General features: G+C 39.4%; 1 protein-coding gene and 1 long non-coding RNA gene across 11 annotated transcripts in view; one reads left to right on the top strand and one right to left on the bottom strand.

Annotated features, from left to right (window-relative positions):
• LOC101129396 (uncharacterized) overlaps positions 1–3,850 on the bottom strand; it is a 363,952-nt gene extending 360,102 nt beyond the window's left edge. Inside the window, exon 1 of one of the 2 annotated variants that reach the window (XR_010133402.1) lies at positions 3,596–3,850. This is a non-coding gene — a long non-coding RNA (uncharacterized lncRNA). The remainder of the gene's footprint in view (positions 1–3,595) is intronic. The other variant, XR_008679200.2, reaches the window with a different exon arrangement.
• Positions 3,851–3,896: 46 nt separating this feature from the next.
• PAQR3 (progestin and adipoQ receptor family member 3) overlaps positions 3,897–19,575 on the top strand; it is a 27,544-nt gene continuing 11,865 nt past the window's right edge. For 6 of the 9 annotated variants that reach the window (XR_008679199.2, XR_002005667.3, XR_008679198.2 and 3 more), the window contains exons 1-5: positions 3,897–4,292; positions 8,048–8,210; positions 12,962–13,117; positions 16,546–16,743; positions 19,318–19,408. Coding sequence is in view for 6 of the 9 variants with exons in the window: in XM_055385140.2 (XP_055241115.1) it covers positions 4,108–4,292; positions 8,048–8,210; positions 12,962–13,117; positions 16,546–16,743; positions 19,318–19,408 (793 nt within the window). In the remaining 3 variants the exon portion in view is untranslated. Of the gene's footprint in view, positions 4,293–8,047; positions 8,211–12,961; positions 13,118–14,382; positions 14,442–16,545; positions 16,744–19,317; positions 19,409–19,575 lie in introns of those variants that run through there. The other 3 variants (XM_063705356.1, XM_063705355.1, XM_031010159.3) reach the window with 3 other exon arrangements.

Raw genomic sequence — 19,575 nt, 5'->3', positions numbered from 1 at the left:
CATCTCTAAAATCCAGGATTTGTCTCGCAGTTGTTCATGATAGGGTGCTGCCATTTTCCCATTATCTTTGACTGGACAGTTCAGTTCCCCAACCTGCCACTTCAAGAGGCATCAAGGTCTCCTGCTGGATGCTGTCGATCTCCACCTATCACAGGTGCTGGTGCCTCACCAAGTGCATCAACAAGTTTTATTCTTCCACCAGACATGCTGCTGAAGATCTCTGTTAAGCACCATGACTAAACAGCCAGAGCCCTCAAAGTGCCACAATGTCATTGTTATCGGTGGGGAAATGCGCCCTCTCACCTTTGTGTTACCCTCTTGTTAGAGGTGTCCCAAAGCAGTGTTGCTCCTGCTTCCATTGTCTTAGAGATTTGAATAGAAGAGCTCTTTCCATTTCTATTATTTTGTTTTTTTACCTATAGATCTCTTTCTCACTCTAGGACTCAGGCATGGATTGTTGCTATATCTACCTTTTCATATTTGTTTGTGCATTTTATAAGTGTTTTTTCAGTGCTTGTTGTTAGAGTGCATAACTGGAAAGTTAAGTCATGTAAATGGACTAGGGAGAACTGAAAAAGGCCATAAATTGTTGAAATAAATCCAGAAGTCATTTTGCAAAAGGTTTCATGGGTACACTGCTGAAGACCAAAGCAGTTCCCATTTTTAGGTTTTTGTTTTTTTGTTTTTTTGTTTTTTTGAGACGGAGTCTCGCTCTGTCACCCAGGCTGGAGTGCAGTGGAGCAATCTCGGCTCACTGCCAGCTCCACCTCTCGGATTCATGCTATTCTCCTGCATCAGCCTTCCAAGTAGCTGGGACTACAGGCACCCACCACCACACCCGGCTAATTTTTTGTATTTTTAGTAGAGACAGGGTTTCACGGTGTTAGCCAGGATGGTCTCAATCTCCTGACCTCGTGATCCGCCTGCCTCGGCCTCCCAAAGTGCCATTTTTAGTTCTTTACTCTAGTGTCCCATCATTATCATAACTCAGCTACTTTCTCTGTGTCTGATAATCTCTGGGCATCTTTCTACTTTGTTTCAAATAACAGGCTACGGATTCTCTTCCCGCATCTCCAGGTCAAATTCCTAAGGAAGTAACTGATTGATCAAACTAATTACCATTGTTCTTGAATGGACATTTGTGCCATCGAATGTCATGGAATACTGATCTACTTTTGGTTCAGCAATAGCCTCAAGGTAGTATCATATGGTACCAGCAAGAAATACGTGCAGAAGGAACCTCCTATAAGAGGTCTGTAGGAGTGGCAGGTAGGCATTCTCAGGCATGAAGGTCGTACACTAGGAAATGAGAATTTCTGTACACAGTAACCTTCAGCAGAGATAATGTACTGAACATGTAGTAAGTTCTCAAACATTATTTTTAGCTCCATGACTTAAAAAATAAGTCTCACTTCCTTCATAGGACATTTAAGTCCACTTAGGATATATCTCAATTTACCTTTCCAGTTTTATTGATTATTTTTCCTTGAACTCTCTATATAGCTTACATTTGTTGAGTGCTAACAGTATGTCTGGTACTTTTCTAAGATTGTTACATGGATTTAGTAATTTAATCCTCAACAACACTAAGTACTGTTATTAGTCTTATTCTACCAATAAGAAAACTGAGGCTCAGAGAGGTTAAGTTACCTGCACTAGGACATGTATTAATAGTTAGTAAATGATTGAACACAAATTCGAACTTAAGTAAATGTCCAATATCTTAATCACTAAGCCATACTGCTTCTCAAAAATCAACCAATATTACTAGCATAATAATAATAGGTATTATGAGTGATTATTGTATGTTGTCAGGGTTCAGAACACCACACCCCAAAGTTTGGTGCTTTGACATGCTGAGTACTTTAAAGGAGACTGGGAAGGCCTCAGAACTAAGGTCTCTCTGAACTTCTTTCTGTCCTCCTTTCTTCCTTTTCCTGTTCTTCCCAAGTGGGTCTTACAACCTAGAATTTCTCTCCCTAAAGGAAGCCATAAAACCTAGTAAGGGGCCGGGTGTGGTGGCTCACGCCTGTAATCTCAGCACTTTGGGAGGCTGAGGCAGGCATATTGTTTGAGGTCACGAGTTCAAGGGCAGTCTGTCCAACATGGTGAAACCCCATCTCTACAAAAAGTACAAAAATTAGCCGGGCATGGTGGTGGGTGCCTGTAGTCCCAGCTACTCGGGAGGATGAGGCAGGAGAATTGCTTGTACCCGGGAGGTGGAGATTGCGTGACCCGAGATTGTGCCACTGCACTCCAGCCTGGGCTTCAGAGTGAGACTCTGTCTTCCCCCAACAACAACAACAACAACAAAATCTAGTAAGGTTACTTTCTGACTGTCCCTGCCTTTCCGTGGTCACAAAGGAATTCTGACTTACCTCACCTGAAAGTAGGTCATAAAACCCTCATTCTAGAGAGTTCCTGCCCCATACTCTGAGGCCAAGAATTTGAATGAACTGGCCTTGCTAGCTAGGATCCCCCCTCAGTTTATTATCATTAGATGATGCCCCCTTTCAATCATGTTTCTCCACAACTATCCACTCCTTTCATCAGACTTCGCATAAAAAGCCCATTTTTTCCTGGGTCTTTGTGTCTTCATTTCTGAAGACTCCTCTGTCACATAAAACTGTGTTAAATGAATTTATTATGCCTTTTCTTGTTAATTTTTATTATTTATTTTTTGAGACAAAGTCTCGCTTTGTCACCCAGACTGGAGTGCAGTGGCACAAACATGGCTCACTGCAGCCTCGACCTCCCAGGCTCAAGCAATCCTCTCACTTCAGCCCAGAATAGCTTGGGACTACAGGCGCCCATCACCACACCGGACTAATTTTTGTTTTTTGTTTGTTTGTTTGTTTGTTTTTGTAGCGACAGCGTCTCACTATGTTACCCAGGCTGGTCTCGAACTCCTGGGCACAAGCAATCTGCCTGCCTCGGCCTTCCAAAATGTTGGGATTACAGGCATGAGCCACCTGCGCCTGGCTTCTCTTAATTTTTTTCATAGGAATGTCAGCTGTGAACCTTGTGATAAGTGAGGACAAGATATTTTTCTTGCCCTTACAATGCCAACCAATGGACTAAGCGTTCTACTATACACATACGGTACTCAAACTGATGTTTTGCCCTGTTGCCATTATAAGTAAACACTTGCATTACAGTAAATAGCCAGAAACAAAGCTGCAACATTTCCTGTAAACGCTACTATAGCCGCACTCCACAGGACTTTTAAATATGTTCTATCTTTACTATTCAGTTAAGTAGATATTCTCATTTCCATTGTGATTTCTTCATCAGCCCTTGAAATATTTGGTGTATTGCTCCTATTCCAGGCGTGGAGATTTTTAGTTTTCTTGTTACTCTAGTTTAATTCTACTGTGATCAGAGAACATAACGCTGAAAGGTGTCGGAGTTTTGAATGCGTGGTGGCTTTCCTTTATGGCTCAGGATGTGCTCCATGCTGGTGTATGTTCCATGTGCATCAGGTTTCCTCTCTTTCCAATTATCGTGCTAAGAGCTGACTTCAGCTTAGAAATCCTCAAAGTCCCTTCTGACACCAAGTGTGTGTAATTCCAAGCATAAACGAAACTGTAATTACCTCGAACTTTTCTTCCTGTTAACTCTTTTCCTCTTGATTTTTCAAAATGCAGCAACTATTACTTCTAATAAAAAAACAGAAAAAGAAAAAAAATCCACTTGTATTCGCCTGTAGCTCTGTGCTTTCGGCTCTTCTCATATGCAAACGAAGACCCCAGGCGCCGCCAAAACACAGCGTGAGAGACGCCCGAGAGCCCGGGTCGCCGCCAGCGCACGCTCGAGCACACCCGGGCGCGCCCCAGCACCCTGCCCCTCCCAGCTAGGGCTGAGGGGCGGGGCCGCCGCGGCGCGCTGACGTCAGAGGAGGCTGCGACGCTGCCGGGTCTGCCGCGGCGCTGGCGGCAGTGGCCGGTGTGAACGCAGAGCCGGGCCCTGGGCAGCGGCGGCAGCGCGGTAGGACCTCGCGCAGCGTCCGCGGGCTCCGGGGCGGGGGCGCCAGCGGCGAAGCCCCCTCCCCGGGGAGGCGGGACCTGGGGGAGCTCCCGAGCCGGGGAGCGGCGGCGGCCGGGAACGATGCATCAGAAGCTGCTGAAGAGCGCGCATTACATCGAGCTGGGCAGCTACCAGTACTGGCCGGTCCTGGTGCCCCGTGGCATCCGCCTGTACACCTACGAGCAGATCCCCGTGTCCCTCAAGGACAACCCGTACATCACCGACGGCTACCGGGCCTACCTGCCGTCCAGGCTGTGTATCAAAAGGTACGGTCTGGCTGCCTCCGCCTGGAGTGCCCCCTTCTCTCACCTACACCCTTTTTGTCTGGTCCCCCTTCTGCTTTCCCCGCCTTTCTACTTGCCCATCATTTCCTCGCCGCCCCATCCTTTTCATCCCTTTTTGCCGCCTCTCCTCCCCCGTTATCTCCCCTTACCTGGCCGGGGTACTTGATCCACGGAATAATCATGATAGTAACAGTGATCATAATTACAGCTCTCCTATGACGCTTTGCTCTTTACAAAGGGCTTTTACATCCTTTATTCGGTTTGTTCGGCTCATTGAGATATATATTGAAATGGGGCTGAGCCATATTTGCCCGGTGTATACCTTTCTTTTTAGAGCAACCCTGTGGGAATTCAGTAGCTTTGGGCCAGATAAGTGCCTGTATAATAGGAAACAAGTTAACATATACACCCGAGATTTATTCATTTAGCAAATACTTATGGAGCCCATGCAGAAAAAAAAGCAAACATGGCCCTTGTTTTCATGAAGCTACTAAGGTGTAGCCTGGGTAACAGACATTAAAGAGATAATTACACAATTACATAATAACCATTGTGAAAAAAATGCTGTGTAGGAAAAGTACTGTGGTAAAGAGAGCTCATAACGGGCACCCAGTCTCCACTAGAGCACCACAGAAGCATCTCTAAGAAAGAAATTTCTTTATCATTTTAAACCTTTAAAACCACAGTCCCTTGAAAATCCGTGTTTAAAAAAAACAAAACTGAAAAATAACTATTCTAGTTCTTGGAGTAATTGTCCAAACTTACTACCTGTACTAAAATACAGGACCTCTGCTTCAGGAGAATTAAGATACAGGTGTTGGTTAGCTCCAGGTCGCTGTAGTGGCAAACTCTAGTGCCAGAATGTGGGCTGTTGAATTGCTCAAGCGGCAACCACATGTCTGATTCTTGATTTTTCCAGCATTGTCTTTTCCTGCCCTTCTTTCCTTTTGTCCTGCCATGAAAGTGTTTCTGTGACTCATGGTCACAAGGTGACATCACTGCCCATCCCTACTTGGCTTGAATGGATGGCCCTTAGGATTCACAACTTGAAGCGTAATTACCATTTTCCTCCCCAATGTCTCCTGTGCATGAGTAAATTACACAGCTGAGTTCTGCTGTGGATCTGGAGTTCCACAAGAATAGGGCAAGCAGTGAATTGCCTTAAATATTTTCTACTCAACTAGCAGTGGTCTTCTGCGTTCTGATGTTAGAGTCCAAATCTCATGGAGTGGAAAATTAAGTACAGAGCATTAGCTCTTGAGCTATTGAGTCAAAGACTTTAGTATCCAAATCTGCCACTTAACAGCTCTGAGACCTGGAGCAAAATGTAACCTCACTGAGCCTCGTTATACCCACATATAAAAATGAGGGTAATCACAGTATCTGCTTCCAGAGGTAAAAGAGGATTCAATAAGATTCTGTGTGTGAAATGCTATACATGGCCTGGAACCTAATAAGCCGTCAATAAATGGTGATTGTTGTCATCACCAGTGGTTTTGAAGCTGAACAGATGATGATAATGAAGATGATTATTGATTTTAAAACTGAACAGAATATGAAGATATGGTGCTGGACTCCTGTTAACTTCAATAAGGATGGCACCAGGTTCGAAAGACGGAAGAAGAGACCCAAAGCCAGTAAACAAGACATAGGGTTTTACTAGGGTAATTTACAGAGAGGTCCAGTGACAGTGGCCTGAATGGGAGAACCTCTGCCACCTGCAGAAAGCATGCAGTTTAAATAGCATTTTTACTTAGCACCCTTCCCCCTAACAACCTCCGCCTGGTAATCTTCATTTGCAAAACAAAAGGCCTCCATCCCATGTACAGTCAGCATTCCATGAGATGGGACAGGGGCTCAGATGTTCCTCATAGATAAGGAATCAGTCTAAGGGTTGGCCATGCTTGGAATTGTAAACACACATTCAAGTGTGTTTTTCATATAGGGTCATTCTCAGGGTATGCTTAAGATACTGCTGTCAGGTGTGTCTACTGTGTAGGAGACACCTAACTTTTCATACAGTAAGAGTAGATTCTTTATTGGAGATGTTCTTGCCTTCCCACCAGCCTTATCTTTTCCAAGTTTAGCCTTTGCCCTCTCTCCTTTTGGCTTTCAGGAGTGACGGGGACAGATTTTGGATGTAATCTGAGGAGGTTTTGTATGTCATAGCAGTTTTGCCAGTCCTCTGTTAGCTGCAGGGAACATGGAGAGGTTGTACCTCTCAGTTCAGTTAGTCAGGTTATACTGGATTTCACAAAAAGAAAAGTTCTGAAGTAATAAGCAGAGCATAGTACTGATTGTCAAAACAGTCCTGTAGTTAGATGTTTCAAGCAGATTCGTGCATCCCTTCCTCCAGTTATAAGTAGTCTTTACGCTTGATGCTTGTACATGATAAAGCCTGAAATTCATGATCCAAGATTCACTTTATTTTTGATGATCATTTGATAGTTTTGACACCTTGCTATATACATCATGTATTTGGCCTTCACTGATTCAGAAATCCTTACTAGTAAGCATTGATGTATAATTAAATTTGTAGCAGTCACTATGGTTCTCACTTTCATTTTTACAAGAAATGAACTTGAGAAGCAAAGTAAATAGGAAATTCCATTTCTTGTAAAAATGAGAACCTGAGAACCACAGTGACTGCTACAAATTTAGAGTTATATGTCAATGTCATTATGTCAAGGATTTCTGAATCAGTGAAGACCAAAAACCTAAATTTAAGCAAAAATACTAGATTTTGCAGACAAATGCAAGAGTATTTTAATCTTTAGTCATGATGTCACCTTTCAGTAAATAATCAGATGAGTCCTATCTACATCTGGAGAACCATTTCACAAAAGTAAGAAAGGAGCTAGAAGAAAGTTGCAGCAGCATCTGATGTAGCTCCATTACTGTATAGATGAAGAAACTGAAGCCGGGAGAGGTTAAGTGACTTGTGTAGGGTGGGGACAGTGAGCCTCTTGACTCGGGGTGGTACATGTTCTACCACCCTGTGCTGCCAAGACCAGTTAGCCCAGGGCATTTTGAAAGAGAGCACGTAGTACCCATATTAAAATTTAAGTCCAGTTGTTTCTAAAAAGGAGAAACTTATGCCACCTGGAAACTAGACTAGTTTTAAAACATCCACGGCAAAGTTGTTCTGGCATGCCTATCTTAAAGAACCTTTCCAATGGATCAATATATATTTATTTTGCTTCTCTTAAATCCATTTAATTTTGCATTTGTATTTAATGAGCTCTAGGAACGTATTTTAAGATGATGCCTAACCTTGCACTGAGCAGGTTTTCAGATACGTATTATTGATAGAGTATGCTAGTTAACATCCAGATTTCCTCTGCACGTTCATTTCTGGAGACCTTTAGTCTATAGACTAATCTGAGCAAGGCATTGTGAACAGTAGTGTCATAAAGATGAATGGTACTGACCATTAGGGAATTGATAGGCTGGAAGATGAGATGGAATTTGTATGTAAATCTCTTAATACAGAGAAGGAAATGGTAAGTATGATAATAGAGGTGAGCACCCAAAAAACTGTGGTCCCAGACTTGGTGGCGATGTAGAAAAACTTAGAATAATTTAATTAGATAATATATCAAATTTAGAAAGGTACAGGTGGGGTAGGAGCTTAAAGGAGCAAGTATTAGGTAACTCCTCAAAATTGTCCCTAACCTTTGAACGTGACAGTAAGATGGCCAATGTGAATTTCAGTTGCATGTGTGTTTATTTTCCAGTTTGTTTATTTTATCTAATGAGACAGTAAACATCTGGAGTCATTTGCTGGGTTTCTTTCTCTTCTTCACCCTGGGAATATATGACATGACATCTGTGTTACCTTCAGCAAGTGCGTCCAGAGAAGATTTTGTAATTTGTTCTATTTGTCTTTTCTGCTTCCAGGTAAGTCATTTCACAAATACTGCTGTTGGTAAAGAGAACTTTTTGACAGGCAGGCTTGGTCAGGTGACCTTACCTCAGACCTACCACTTGCTTTAAAGAGCCCCGGAATGGCATGTTGGTCAGCTTATTGATTTTCATAACATAAACACCAAATGATGTGTTCTTATGAGAGTATGTTTGAAATCCATTAAATTACAAAGATTGAGAAGAATTTGTTTCTTTCCTCTTCCTTTGGGGCACCTCTGCTTTAAGATTAATTTAAAAAATAGGAATCTTTGATTGCATTCTATTATCTGGCTGAAGTACAACACTAGTGCCTACTTAAAACTTGTTTGGGAAGATTTCTCATCTCTTTCCTGTTTGTGTCTGTGATTTTTGTATTTGTTATTTCCATACTATATTTTACTGTCCTGTTTTGCTGGTATTGATTTTTTACTCTGTTGCTTTAATGTTAATTTATTTTGAACCCACTGGCCTGGCTTCAAATACGTTGTTTCTTTTCCTCTCTACCTCCTGTATTTGTTAGTTCCATAGCACTGGCATTTTTCAAGAATCTGTAAAAATGTCTTTAAAAGTTAACATTTATTAGATTTCAAACAGATAATTTTGAATCAGAAAACAAATGTGGACTGTAGTTCTGTTGACATTTAAAACAACTTTTTCTGCTTCAGAGAATATAAAAAAACACAAAAATGAAAAGAAAAACTTATTATCCCCCTTTCTCATGACAGACACAGAGTAGCTATTCCCTGCAGTTAGCCTGTTGCTGCTGAGTTTGAGAGGTGAATCTCATAACTCAGCTGCACAAATGTCGCTTTCATCGTGTATCATTTTATTTCAGACTGTCATCATTTTACTCAAGTTTAAACTTTGGACTTCAATGGCCAAGAAACACAGCAAAACAAATTTCTCTTCCCCTTTTTTATTAATTCCAATTTTTGGAATAATATTTTAATTTTCTTCGAGGGAAAACATAATCTATTTTTGTTATTAGAAAATTGTTTTTCCTTCAAATATTCTTTAAAATATGCTCTTTCTGAGGTTTAATTTTTGCCCTGATTACAGCCAAAATATCCCTTGAAATCCATAACCAATTTTATAATGGAAATGAATCAATTTCTTTTTAAATTTTTAGGTGCATCTCAGTATAGATTAACATGCTATTAATAATCATTAAGTAAAAACTGGCTTCTATTCTTGTTAGTTATATGCATATTATCTACTTTGAGAATCCCTGCTCTTTTCCTCCATCCCTAGGCCTATTCTTTATGCCTTCACCACCTGCCACAGCTGATGTTAGTTCAGAGAATATGTATCAATTTCAGTATTGACCTAAGAAAACAATACATTGCAAAACTAAAAAGGATTAAATAATTACAACAATTTCCAATAAAGAAACAGACCCAAAATATTACAGTGACTTGCCCAGGATTTTTCAGCAGGGCAGTAAAATCCTGTTCTCCTACTTGCTAGTGCAATGATCATTGTTACAATACATGCTGTACAACTTACTAAAGACAGATGAGCACATCTTCCCTACTTGAAAAGACCACTTCTTATCAAATTATAACTTGTTCACCTGAGTTTTCCAGATTCTTAGGGTCAGTGGACAGTATAGTAAACCATAGATATATTTATTAATATTGATTTACATTTAATATTAAAAGACATAACATTTTTCTCACGCCTATGCTTCTGTATGCTTTAGTGCTTTCCTCACAACCAGATTAATAGAGTATATTCTGAACAATAGAACGTAATTGAGGGGCTTTGAACCTTCCAAGGGTATTTGTATTTTGGAGAAGAACGTTAGAATACAATAATGCCTTGATTTGATCCATTTACATTCAGTTAACAAATATTTGTTGAATGTGTCCTATATACATCCAGACACTAGGCAAGGCATCGGTAAAACAGTGCTGAACAGAACCAACCTGGTATAAAGGTCAAGCCACTCGTAGGTGTGCAGAAGAGACAGTGAGGCAGGGCATTTAAGCAGGAAAAAAGAAGCAAGACACACTTTCTTAGCACTTTCTGGACTTGCAGGTACTAGTTTTTGTGGTTGAAACCTAGGAGAATGGAGAAAGATAAGGCTGAAGAGATTGGCAGGGATCAAATCATGAGGTATTTTGTTATCATGCCAAGGAGTTTCGATGTGGATGTAACACTGTAATTATCTGTCTACCTTGATGGAGTGAGGTACTCCATAGAAGGAAACTTTCCATTATAACTGAAACATACCCAATTTGCCAGATTATCTTTCAGTCCATTTTTAAACTCTAGGAATAACATATTCCTTCTTAAACAGGGCATACTAGGTATGGGTTAACTTTAAAATCTGGGGTTTTCTGTTAATGCTATTTTACTTTTCCCTTGGATACCATAGGTTTTTTTTCCTCTTTTTATTTTCTTTTTCACAATGAAATGAGCTTTATGTTTGTTTCTAATTATTACTACAAGATATAATCATGTAGAAATTTAGGCAAACCGAAGTTTGTGGAAGAAAACGTCACCTGAAATTCCACTTTTCAGAGGTAACCACATTGGACATTTGCGTTAAACAATGAGTTTAACCCAAATGCGTATGTTTGTGTATGCATAGCTACCTTGCACCTGCCTACCTGCCTGCTCACTTACCTGTCTACCTACTTCCAAACTACAGTCATCCTTGCTTGCTATTTTGCGACCTGCCCTTGTGTCATTCAACATTGTGGCAATGGGATCTTTCCCCATCAATGAGAAATATACACTTTTATGTTCTCCTGATTTATGGTGCTTAATCTCAAGGATAATCTGAGAAAACAAATAACCAAGCTTCTTTGAGTTACGTTTAAATAACTAACTTAGAATTAGTTACTGATTGGTTGCTTAGTAACCAAAAAGCTATAGACTATTAAGGATTTTAGACAATTGATGAAGCAATGAAGTTGTGGCAAAGTACATTGTTATTGAATACTGATATTGAGTCTATAGTAACTAGATTTGTTTAATGACCAGAATATAAAATATTAATAGCTAGATGACCATGTTACTGCCTTAGCAATAGCTTACAAAACGTTTATCATTTGTAACTACTTTATACTGTTTATTTGTCCCATTGCCTCCACCCCACTGTCACTGTCTCAGTGTGTGCTCTCCAGGGCTATTTCTATAACCTCCTGTTTCAGCCCTTCTAGTCCACACCTCTGTAAGGGGGCACTTAAAATCTTCAGGAGTATCTTATCATACCCATAATATTGAAGTTAAAACCCATTAATGTATAGGAAATGTCATAATCATATTATAAAGAATATGATGCTTTTCCTTAATCCCTGCCCCCAGCCATAAATATGTGCACACCTTTTTTTATGTCCTTGGTGAATGCCAGCCCAACTTTTAAAATCTGCCTCAGGTGAACAGCCCTTCTCTGATACTTTTCTTCCCACCAGTCCCACCCTCCAAATGCACATGTACCTCCACAGAGTCAGTATCCTCCCGCCTTTTCCAATTATGCTGTGCACTGAAGTACAGTAGGATTTGTTACTGTACTGTTTGTTCAGTGATTCTGTATCACCTCCAATGTATGACATACAGCAGGTACTTAATGGCTGAAAGGCATTCTGCCATAGAAACCGTATCAATTATCAGAACAGCTGATTGAATCAGAGTAGCTTTACTCTCAGTTTGGCAACCATATAAAGTTAGCAAGTCATGACTGTTTTTTAAATTATTATTATTATTTTTTGAGACAGGATCTCACTCTGTCACCCAGGCTGGGGTATAGTGGGGCAGTCATGGCTCACTGCAGCCTCGATCTCCCAAGCTCAAGTAATCCTCCTGCCTTAGCCTCCCAAGTAGCTGGGACCACAGGTGCATGCCACCATGCCCGCCAATTTTTTTTTTTTTTTTTTTTTTTTTTTAAGAAATGAGGCCTCCCTATGTTGCCCAGGCTGGTCTCGAACTCCTGTGCTCAAGCGATCCTCCCACCATGGCCTCCCAAAGTGCTGGGATTACAGGCATGAGCCACTACTACACCAGCCTGTTTTTTCTTGAAGGCAATAAAACTGTGTTTACCTTAGAAATTAAAAGTAAACTCTATACAATGAATCTCATACAGACATGAACATTCTTAACTGAAAAAAAGCCAATTGTGGAACAGAATGCATAGTGTGATTTCATTTAATTTTAAAATGTGTGTATATATATATATATATATAATGTGTGCATGTGTATAGACTAATATATCACAGGTGTTTGACATATGTATTGAAAATATCTGGAGAGACACATAAAAAATGTTATCACTGGCCACCTCTGGGGAATAGATTGAGTAAGAGGGGCTTATATTTATGTTCTTTGATTTTTTTAAGGATATGTATTGCTTCTATAGTAAATACTCTTTAAAAACAAATTAATTCATGGATCAAAACAAGCCTCAGATGATAGTTTTAAAACATTTGCATTGTACAACTTTCCCATTACTGTGCTATTTATTTATAATTTTCATTTTGTAATATAGTTATTTTAAATTTTCTCCTTCATTATTATTATCTACATTTTACCCATGAGGGAATTGAGGCTTTCCCTCATGGCTCTACATGGCTCTACATGTAGAGTGAGCTCTACAGTAGCCATGTAAGGCACAGAGCTAGAATCCAAGCCCATAAATGTTTGAATTGAAAGCCTAGCCTCTTAACTACTTCCCTGAACATCATGCATAAGTTGCTTTAGTTTCTTTAGTCACTTTGTTAATTTGTTTTTATTTTTCACAGGTCTGTATGCTTTGCTCTGTGGGCTATCATCTTTTTTCCTGCCATCGGTCAGAAAAAACATGTCGAAGATGGATGGCATTAGATTATGCAGGAATTTCTATTGGAATACTGGGCTGCTATGTCTCAGGAGTATTTTACGCATTTTATTGTAATAACGTAAGTAGATTAAAACATTTTACATTCGACCTTTCATATTGGTCTTGGGTTTTCTTGCCTTGGTTCTTTTGAATTTCCAAATAAGTACATAATTAACTTATAGACTAAATAGAAGAGTCTCGTATAAGCATAAACTTATTTTTCAGAATGGCCCTGTCATCTCTAACATCTGTTATCAGTTCCATACTTATTTTACTAATTTTCTATTGGAAAATATATATACAGTTATTTTCTGAAACTTAATGTAGACATTAAATTATTAATGTTTTCACTAAATCTGTATGGCTGCGTGGTTCCTCAGATATGCACATTATATATCTTTTATTTGTGTGTTTATAGAATTGAAGTTAAAATTAACACTTGTTAAAATTATGAAGTTGGTTACTGCTTACCATTTCTTTTTTCTCCTCTCAGTGAAAAAAAATACAGGAAAATATATCTGAATTTATTAGCCCATATTCTTCTGTAAAATATGTTTTCCTGTCTTCAGTCTTATGTTTGGGGGTAGGCTTGTAAGACAGACCAGATAGGAGTCAGTGTCTTTAACAAATGTGAGATGTGTCTTTTCTGAATTCTGGATCAACTCTGCTTTCTGTCACTAAGTTCACACAAAAGTCAGTTTTTGCCTTGTGCAAAGCAGCATTTGCAACACTGTAATCAGTAAAATATTGGCCAACCAAACCTTACGGAGTAGAACCCTTAACTCATCACCTCATGTTCCAGCCAAGAAGACAAATTGAATGTTCCCATGGTTTCAGTACATCTCAAGTTCTCCCTTTCAGAAAGTCCCCTTCGACCCTACTTTGTTTTCTTCCTGTTTTTCTACCATGCTCTTGTTTTTTCTTTTGCCCTTTTAGTTACCTCCCTTTCAGAACCAAGACTGAGCTTCTCCCTCAGGAGCAGTATACCTTCTAGTTATTTCTAGTCCTAGTTACAAAGAATAGAGCCTGTCCTGCCCAAGGCCCACCATGTAACAGGTGCTCTAAGGAAGGGGTCACCAACCCCCAGAAGCTGTCCGTGGCCTGTTAGGAACCAGGCCATGCAGCAGGAGGTGAGCAGTGGGCCAGCGAGCCAGGGAAGTTTCATACGTATTTACAGCCACTCCCCATGGCTCGCGTTACCACCTGAGCTCTGCCTCCTGTCAGATCAGCAGCAGCGTTAGATTCTCACAGCAGCACGAACCCTATTGTGAACTGCACATGCAAAGGATTTAGGTTGTGCAATCTAATGCTTGATGATCTGTCACTGTCTCCCATCACCCCCAGATGGGGACCGTCTAGTTGCAGGAAAACAAGCCCAGGGCTCCCAGTGATTCTACATTATGGTGAGTTGTATAATTATTATATATTACAATGTAATAATAATAGAAATAAAGTGCACAATAAATGTAATGCCCTTGAATTATCCCGAAACCATCTCTGCCTGCCTCCCCGCACCATGATCCATGGAAAAATTGTCTTCCACAAAACCAGTCCCTGGTGCCAGAAACGCTGGAGACCACTGCTCTAAGGCACAGTCCCCAGCCTTCACTTATTGGGAAGATCGGCCGCAGTGTAGAATTTCTCACATTGCTTGAGATTTTTCAGTAGGACCTTTGTCTCTACACAATAACAGAGAATACTGTCAACATATCTGGTATGAAAATTAGTGAAGAGAAAAATCATAAATTTGATTTGAATACGTAAGAACATTATTAATTTTAGCCGCTTAAACGTGAGCCATTTGCTTTTTAGGCCTAATCACTTTGGAACATAAGCACATAATTAAAAATATATGCAGGTAACCTTGTTGTAAATTGACTTGATTTTAGCAGTATGCTATTTATTTCTGCCCAGCTTTCATAACTTACTCATTTTGCATGAAACTGTTTATATCTTTAAAAAAAATTAGAACATACTAATAACCAGGTGCTTGTGAGTACAGCCATGTAATATTTGAATTGTTTTGCTTATCTTATTCTGTATTTCTCTGAAACTGTTTTCTGTTTACCTCTTGCTAAACGTCAAAGTGAGATACTTTTTGTAAATCTCTTACCAGAAAAACTAAAAGTCCAAGATAGATTAAAAAGATAAGGGAACTACTGAAGCTGATAGAGTCAGTCCATGATCGTTGAAAAATTGCTTTCTTCCATCTGGTTTCTAATCATTTTCAAATACTCAGTTGCTGTAGACCTATAAAAGACTCGTTTTACCTTTTAAGGAACACAGCTGCTTTCAGAATGAGATTGAAAACCGTGGACCCTAGATCCAGTAGAATGTACTTTTGGGCACACCCTAAACAAACAGTCTGACATTTGATTTCAGGAAGTTAATAGCCCCAAAGAAGTCCTTCGAGCCCAGATTAAGAACTCTTGTCTTACGTGACTTTTGACTTTAAGACCAGCTAACTGCTTATTTAAATACCTGCATATCCCATAAGCCCTTCAAACCTAAGCTAAGTGTGTGTTCTTTCATGCCCCTGTTCTCTTCCCCCATCACACACACAGCAAAACTGGAACATCTTTGTTCATTTGCTTCATTAATAGAAGCCATTTATGTGGCCTTTCAGGCCAAAAATAGTCAGGCTTTCCTCTACTGCCCTTTCACACAGCCAGTCAGCCATTAAGACTTAAGCTTATTTCAAAAATGCCTCCTAAATCTGGTGCTCACATCTACTTTATTCAACAGGAGTCCAAGCCCCCACTCTCTCTTTGAATAAACTAAACTAATATCTTTCTAGCTGGTTTCCTGTCACCTATTTTCTACACTGATGTCAGAGTTGTCTTTCTAATAAGTCTGTTTGAAAGACAGCCATGTCATCCTATTCTTAAAGAATTCTGTTATTCCTCCAGTGCCAGTGTGGTAAAGTTCAAAACATTTAGCCTAACAGTATGCCTTTTTAGCCTTTTTTCTCAAAACTTCCTGCTGCATTTGCTGTTGTCTTTCCTTGAGAGTTCTGTCTTCCCACAAAATCTTAAATGTCATCTCTGTGAAGCATTTTTTAGCTACCCCAAGTAAAGTTAATTGTTCCCTCTTCTGTGGTTCTACATGTTCTGTTCCTCAATTACAGTATCTACCATAAGATTATAATCTTTTGTTCACATTCTGCCCCTCCCATAGTCTGTGAGCTGACTGCTGGGAGAGTCCATGTCATAGTCATCTTTGCTTTTATAGGACTTGAACTGTGCCTGGCATATAATAGGTAATCAGAAAATGCTTTTGTATGAATAAATGTAGTATTTTACCAGCTCACTTTAGAATTTGGTTTGTCATTCTGACAAACCTAAAAGTTGTATGGAACGTATTTTTTAATGAAGGGAGATAATCCTATTTTGAAATGCAAATACCAAGTAAATAGAATTTGGAATTTGTAGTGTAAAAGCCAAAATTACTTTTTCAGTTCCTTTATTGTTAATAACAGAATTAAAATGTGATTTCCTTTCATTCTAGTACTGGCGTCAGGTGTACTTGATCACAGTGCTTGCTATGATCCTGGCAGTGTTCTTTGCGCAGATTCATCCCAATTACCTCACGCAGCAATGGCAAAGGCTCCGTTCTATCATCTTTTGTTCTGTTTCGGGATATGGAGTGATTCCTACTCTTCACTGGGTTTGGCTCAATGGAGGAATTGGTGCTCCTATTGTACAGGTAGGTTGAATGTAGTTAATATTTTTCTCTTTTTTTTTTTCCTTTCAATTTTATTCCTTTTGGGTAAAGTAGTATAATCAGGCCAAGTGGGTAGATGTTTGTCATTTGAGAACATATTTGTAATTGCATGTTGATGCCATAATTTTCACAGCCATATAAATAAGCATACCTTGCAGAAGTCGAGGTAAAATCTGAGTACTGATTTTCTCTGAGTTGTGTTTCTGTAAAAAAAATACATTATTATTCTCTATTACCCTTAGTATATAAATACCCAAGTCCTTATTTGTGGAGGAGGACTCCAAAGTTTCTAGCTTTGTCTGCGGGATCAGTGATAATGCCAATGATAATGCAAGTATAGAAATAGGAGCAGTTGATCTTTTAGGGGGTGAAGGGAGGTTGGGAAGGATTTTTTTTGTTGGACCCGATGAGTGTGGGGTACCCATTGGATGTAAAGGTAGAGATAGGATCTGGGATTTCAGCCAGAGTTTGAGACTGGCAATAAAGATTTGGAAATCATCATTGTATTGGTAGCTGGAGCCAGGGAAGCATGTTCAATCCACCAAGGAGAATATATTGAGAAATAAAAGAAGAGCTATTTGTTAGAATCAGGTATTATGGGGGAACAGTTGATGTGCATTAGGAAGAGTCTCAGTGAGAACTCAGGATTCTTGAGAAAAGGATTAGAAATAAGACTTATATTTTTAGAGATCATTACAAAAATGCTGTACATATGCACTAGAGAGTAAACTTGAGAATTTTTAATAAAAGTAAATAGGCCAAGAAATCTGACAGAAATCACATATACTCATTGCAATGGTACCTTTGTCTAGAATGTGTGACTTTAAAGGGGGGTTTCATTCAAAAGAATCAGATTTTATTAGAAGAGGAGGGACCATTAGTGGGCCTACATTTATTTGCATGAAGTTGGCAGCAGCATAGTGGAAAACAGTTGGGTGTACAGCTGAAAAGAAAGGAAGTTCTGTGACAGAGTGAATTGAGTGATATAATCTGGCTACTTGGCCAATGTGAGGACAAGGGTGATGATGTCTTCATAAATTAGGATATTGGGAGAAAGGTGAGACAGTAATGATGAGGAACATCAGTAATCCTCCTATCTGTGAAAACATCTTTCTGACAATTTTGATTCCTTTATAATAAGAAAATGAAATGGGGAACTGCCACTGTAGATAAATTCCAGCTGGAATAATTGGTTGTTGATACAGAAGTGACCAAAATTTTTGGATTTGATAAACACATTCCTTTTGAGTTTATAATGACAAAAAGAATAACACCCATTAAGTCAGTGAATTTTAGAGAAATTAAGAAAAAGGGATTTTTTTTTTGTATTCAGAAATCTTAAAATGGAAAGATGGCTTAGATAATAGTTTTCAAAGATGAAATCCTAATATGATCAGAGATCATTATGGTGAGGAAGCAAAGGGAAACTTTCACAGAAATTCTTTGATAAGCTCTATTTTAAAAAGATGGAAAGACAGGCACTTTAACAAAGTTAAAAAGTTCTGGAAGGGTTAATCTTGGGAGGCAGGATCAAGTTGTGTTCTAGAATGTTTGAGAAATCTGAGTTTGATTAATCTAAAAAATATAGGAGTTAGGGAGGGCTATGATGATTCTCATATTTGAAGAGGAAGGAGAAATTTGTCTTTATTTTTTATTTCTTTGAAACAGAGTCTCTCTCTATTGCCTTCAAACTCCTCGGCTCAAGCAGTCGTCCCACCTCAGCCTCCTAAGTAGTTAGGACTATAGGTGTGCACCACCATGCCCAGCTAATTAAAAAAAAAAAAAAACAACTGTAGAGAGAGGTGTCTTACTATGTTACCCAGGCTAGTTTTGAACTCCTGTCTTCAGCTAATTAAAAAATAATAATAATTGTAGAGAGAGGGGTCCTACTGTGTTGCTCAGGCTAGTTTTGAACGCCTGTCATCAAGCGATCCTTCTGCCAAAGCCTCCCAAAGTGGTAGGATTACAGGCATGAGCCATGCACCAAGCCTGTCCTTATTTCTTAAATGAGTTCTTGCTAAATTAGGTTTATAACCAGTATTAGGAACAATATGTATAAGGATAGCTTGCTGGATTTTCTCAGGGCCAGGAAAGTCTTCTCAATACTGTGTCAGCAGTGAGACAAAGTGCTTCATATAGTAGTATTCAAGAGGACCATTTATCTGGGATACTGGAACAGATTTCTGTCTGGGGAGACCCCTTAGGTCTTTTCCAGCCATGAGTTCGTGGTCTTCAGTGTCTTTGCTTATTTACCTGCCAACTCCATTTCCATATGCATTCTACCCATATACCTACATTGTAGATGGAGTTGGGTGCCCTTAGGAACTTCAGCATGTTAAAGCTCTAGCCCCTTTAGGAGCCTGACCGTTAGAGCATTCTCTGTGCTCCATTCTTGCAGGCTGCTTCCTGCATATGAGGACAAGGTTTCGATTATTGGAGACAGTCTGCAAAACAGTTCAGATTTAACAATCTTAAATCCCACTATTAGATTCATAATTAAATTTAGAGTTCAGTAACAGTAGGAAGATCTGTAAAAAAACATGTTCTGCTTTTCAGGACTTTGCACCCCGTGTAATTGTGATGTATATGATTGCTCTTCTTGCTTTCCTATTCTACATTTCCAAAGTCCCAGAGCGGTACTTTCCAGGTAGGTATCTCTTTTATAGCAGTTTTGTATTGTTAGTCTAAATATATGCCCAAGGTATATGCATCAGAGCATCAAAACTTAGTTTTATTTTTTAATATTATTGATTATGGAAATGATTCCTCTCTTTCCAAATGTTACCTAAAACTTTCAAAGGGCTTTCACTTTTC

Source organism: Gorilla gorilla, chromosome 3, assembly GCF_029281585.2.
Source record: "Gorilla gorilla gorilla isolate KB3781 chromosome 3, NHGRI_mGorGor1-v2.1_pri, whole genome shotgun sequence".
NCBI lineage: Eukaryota > Metazoa > Chordata > Mammalia > Primates > Hominidae > Gorilla > Gorilla gorilla.
The sequence above is the reverse complement of the archived record's forward strand: the minus strand, read 5'-3'. Positions and strand labels throughout refer to the sequence as shown.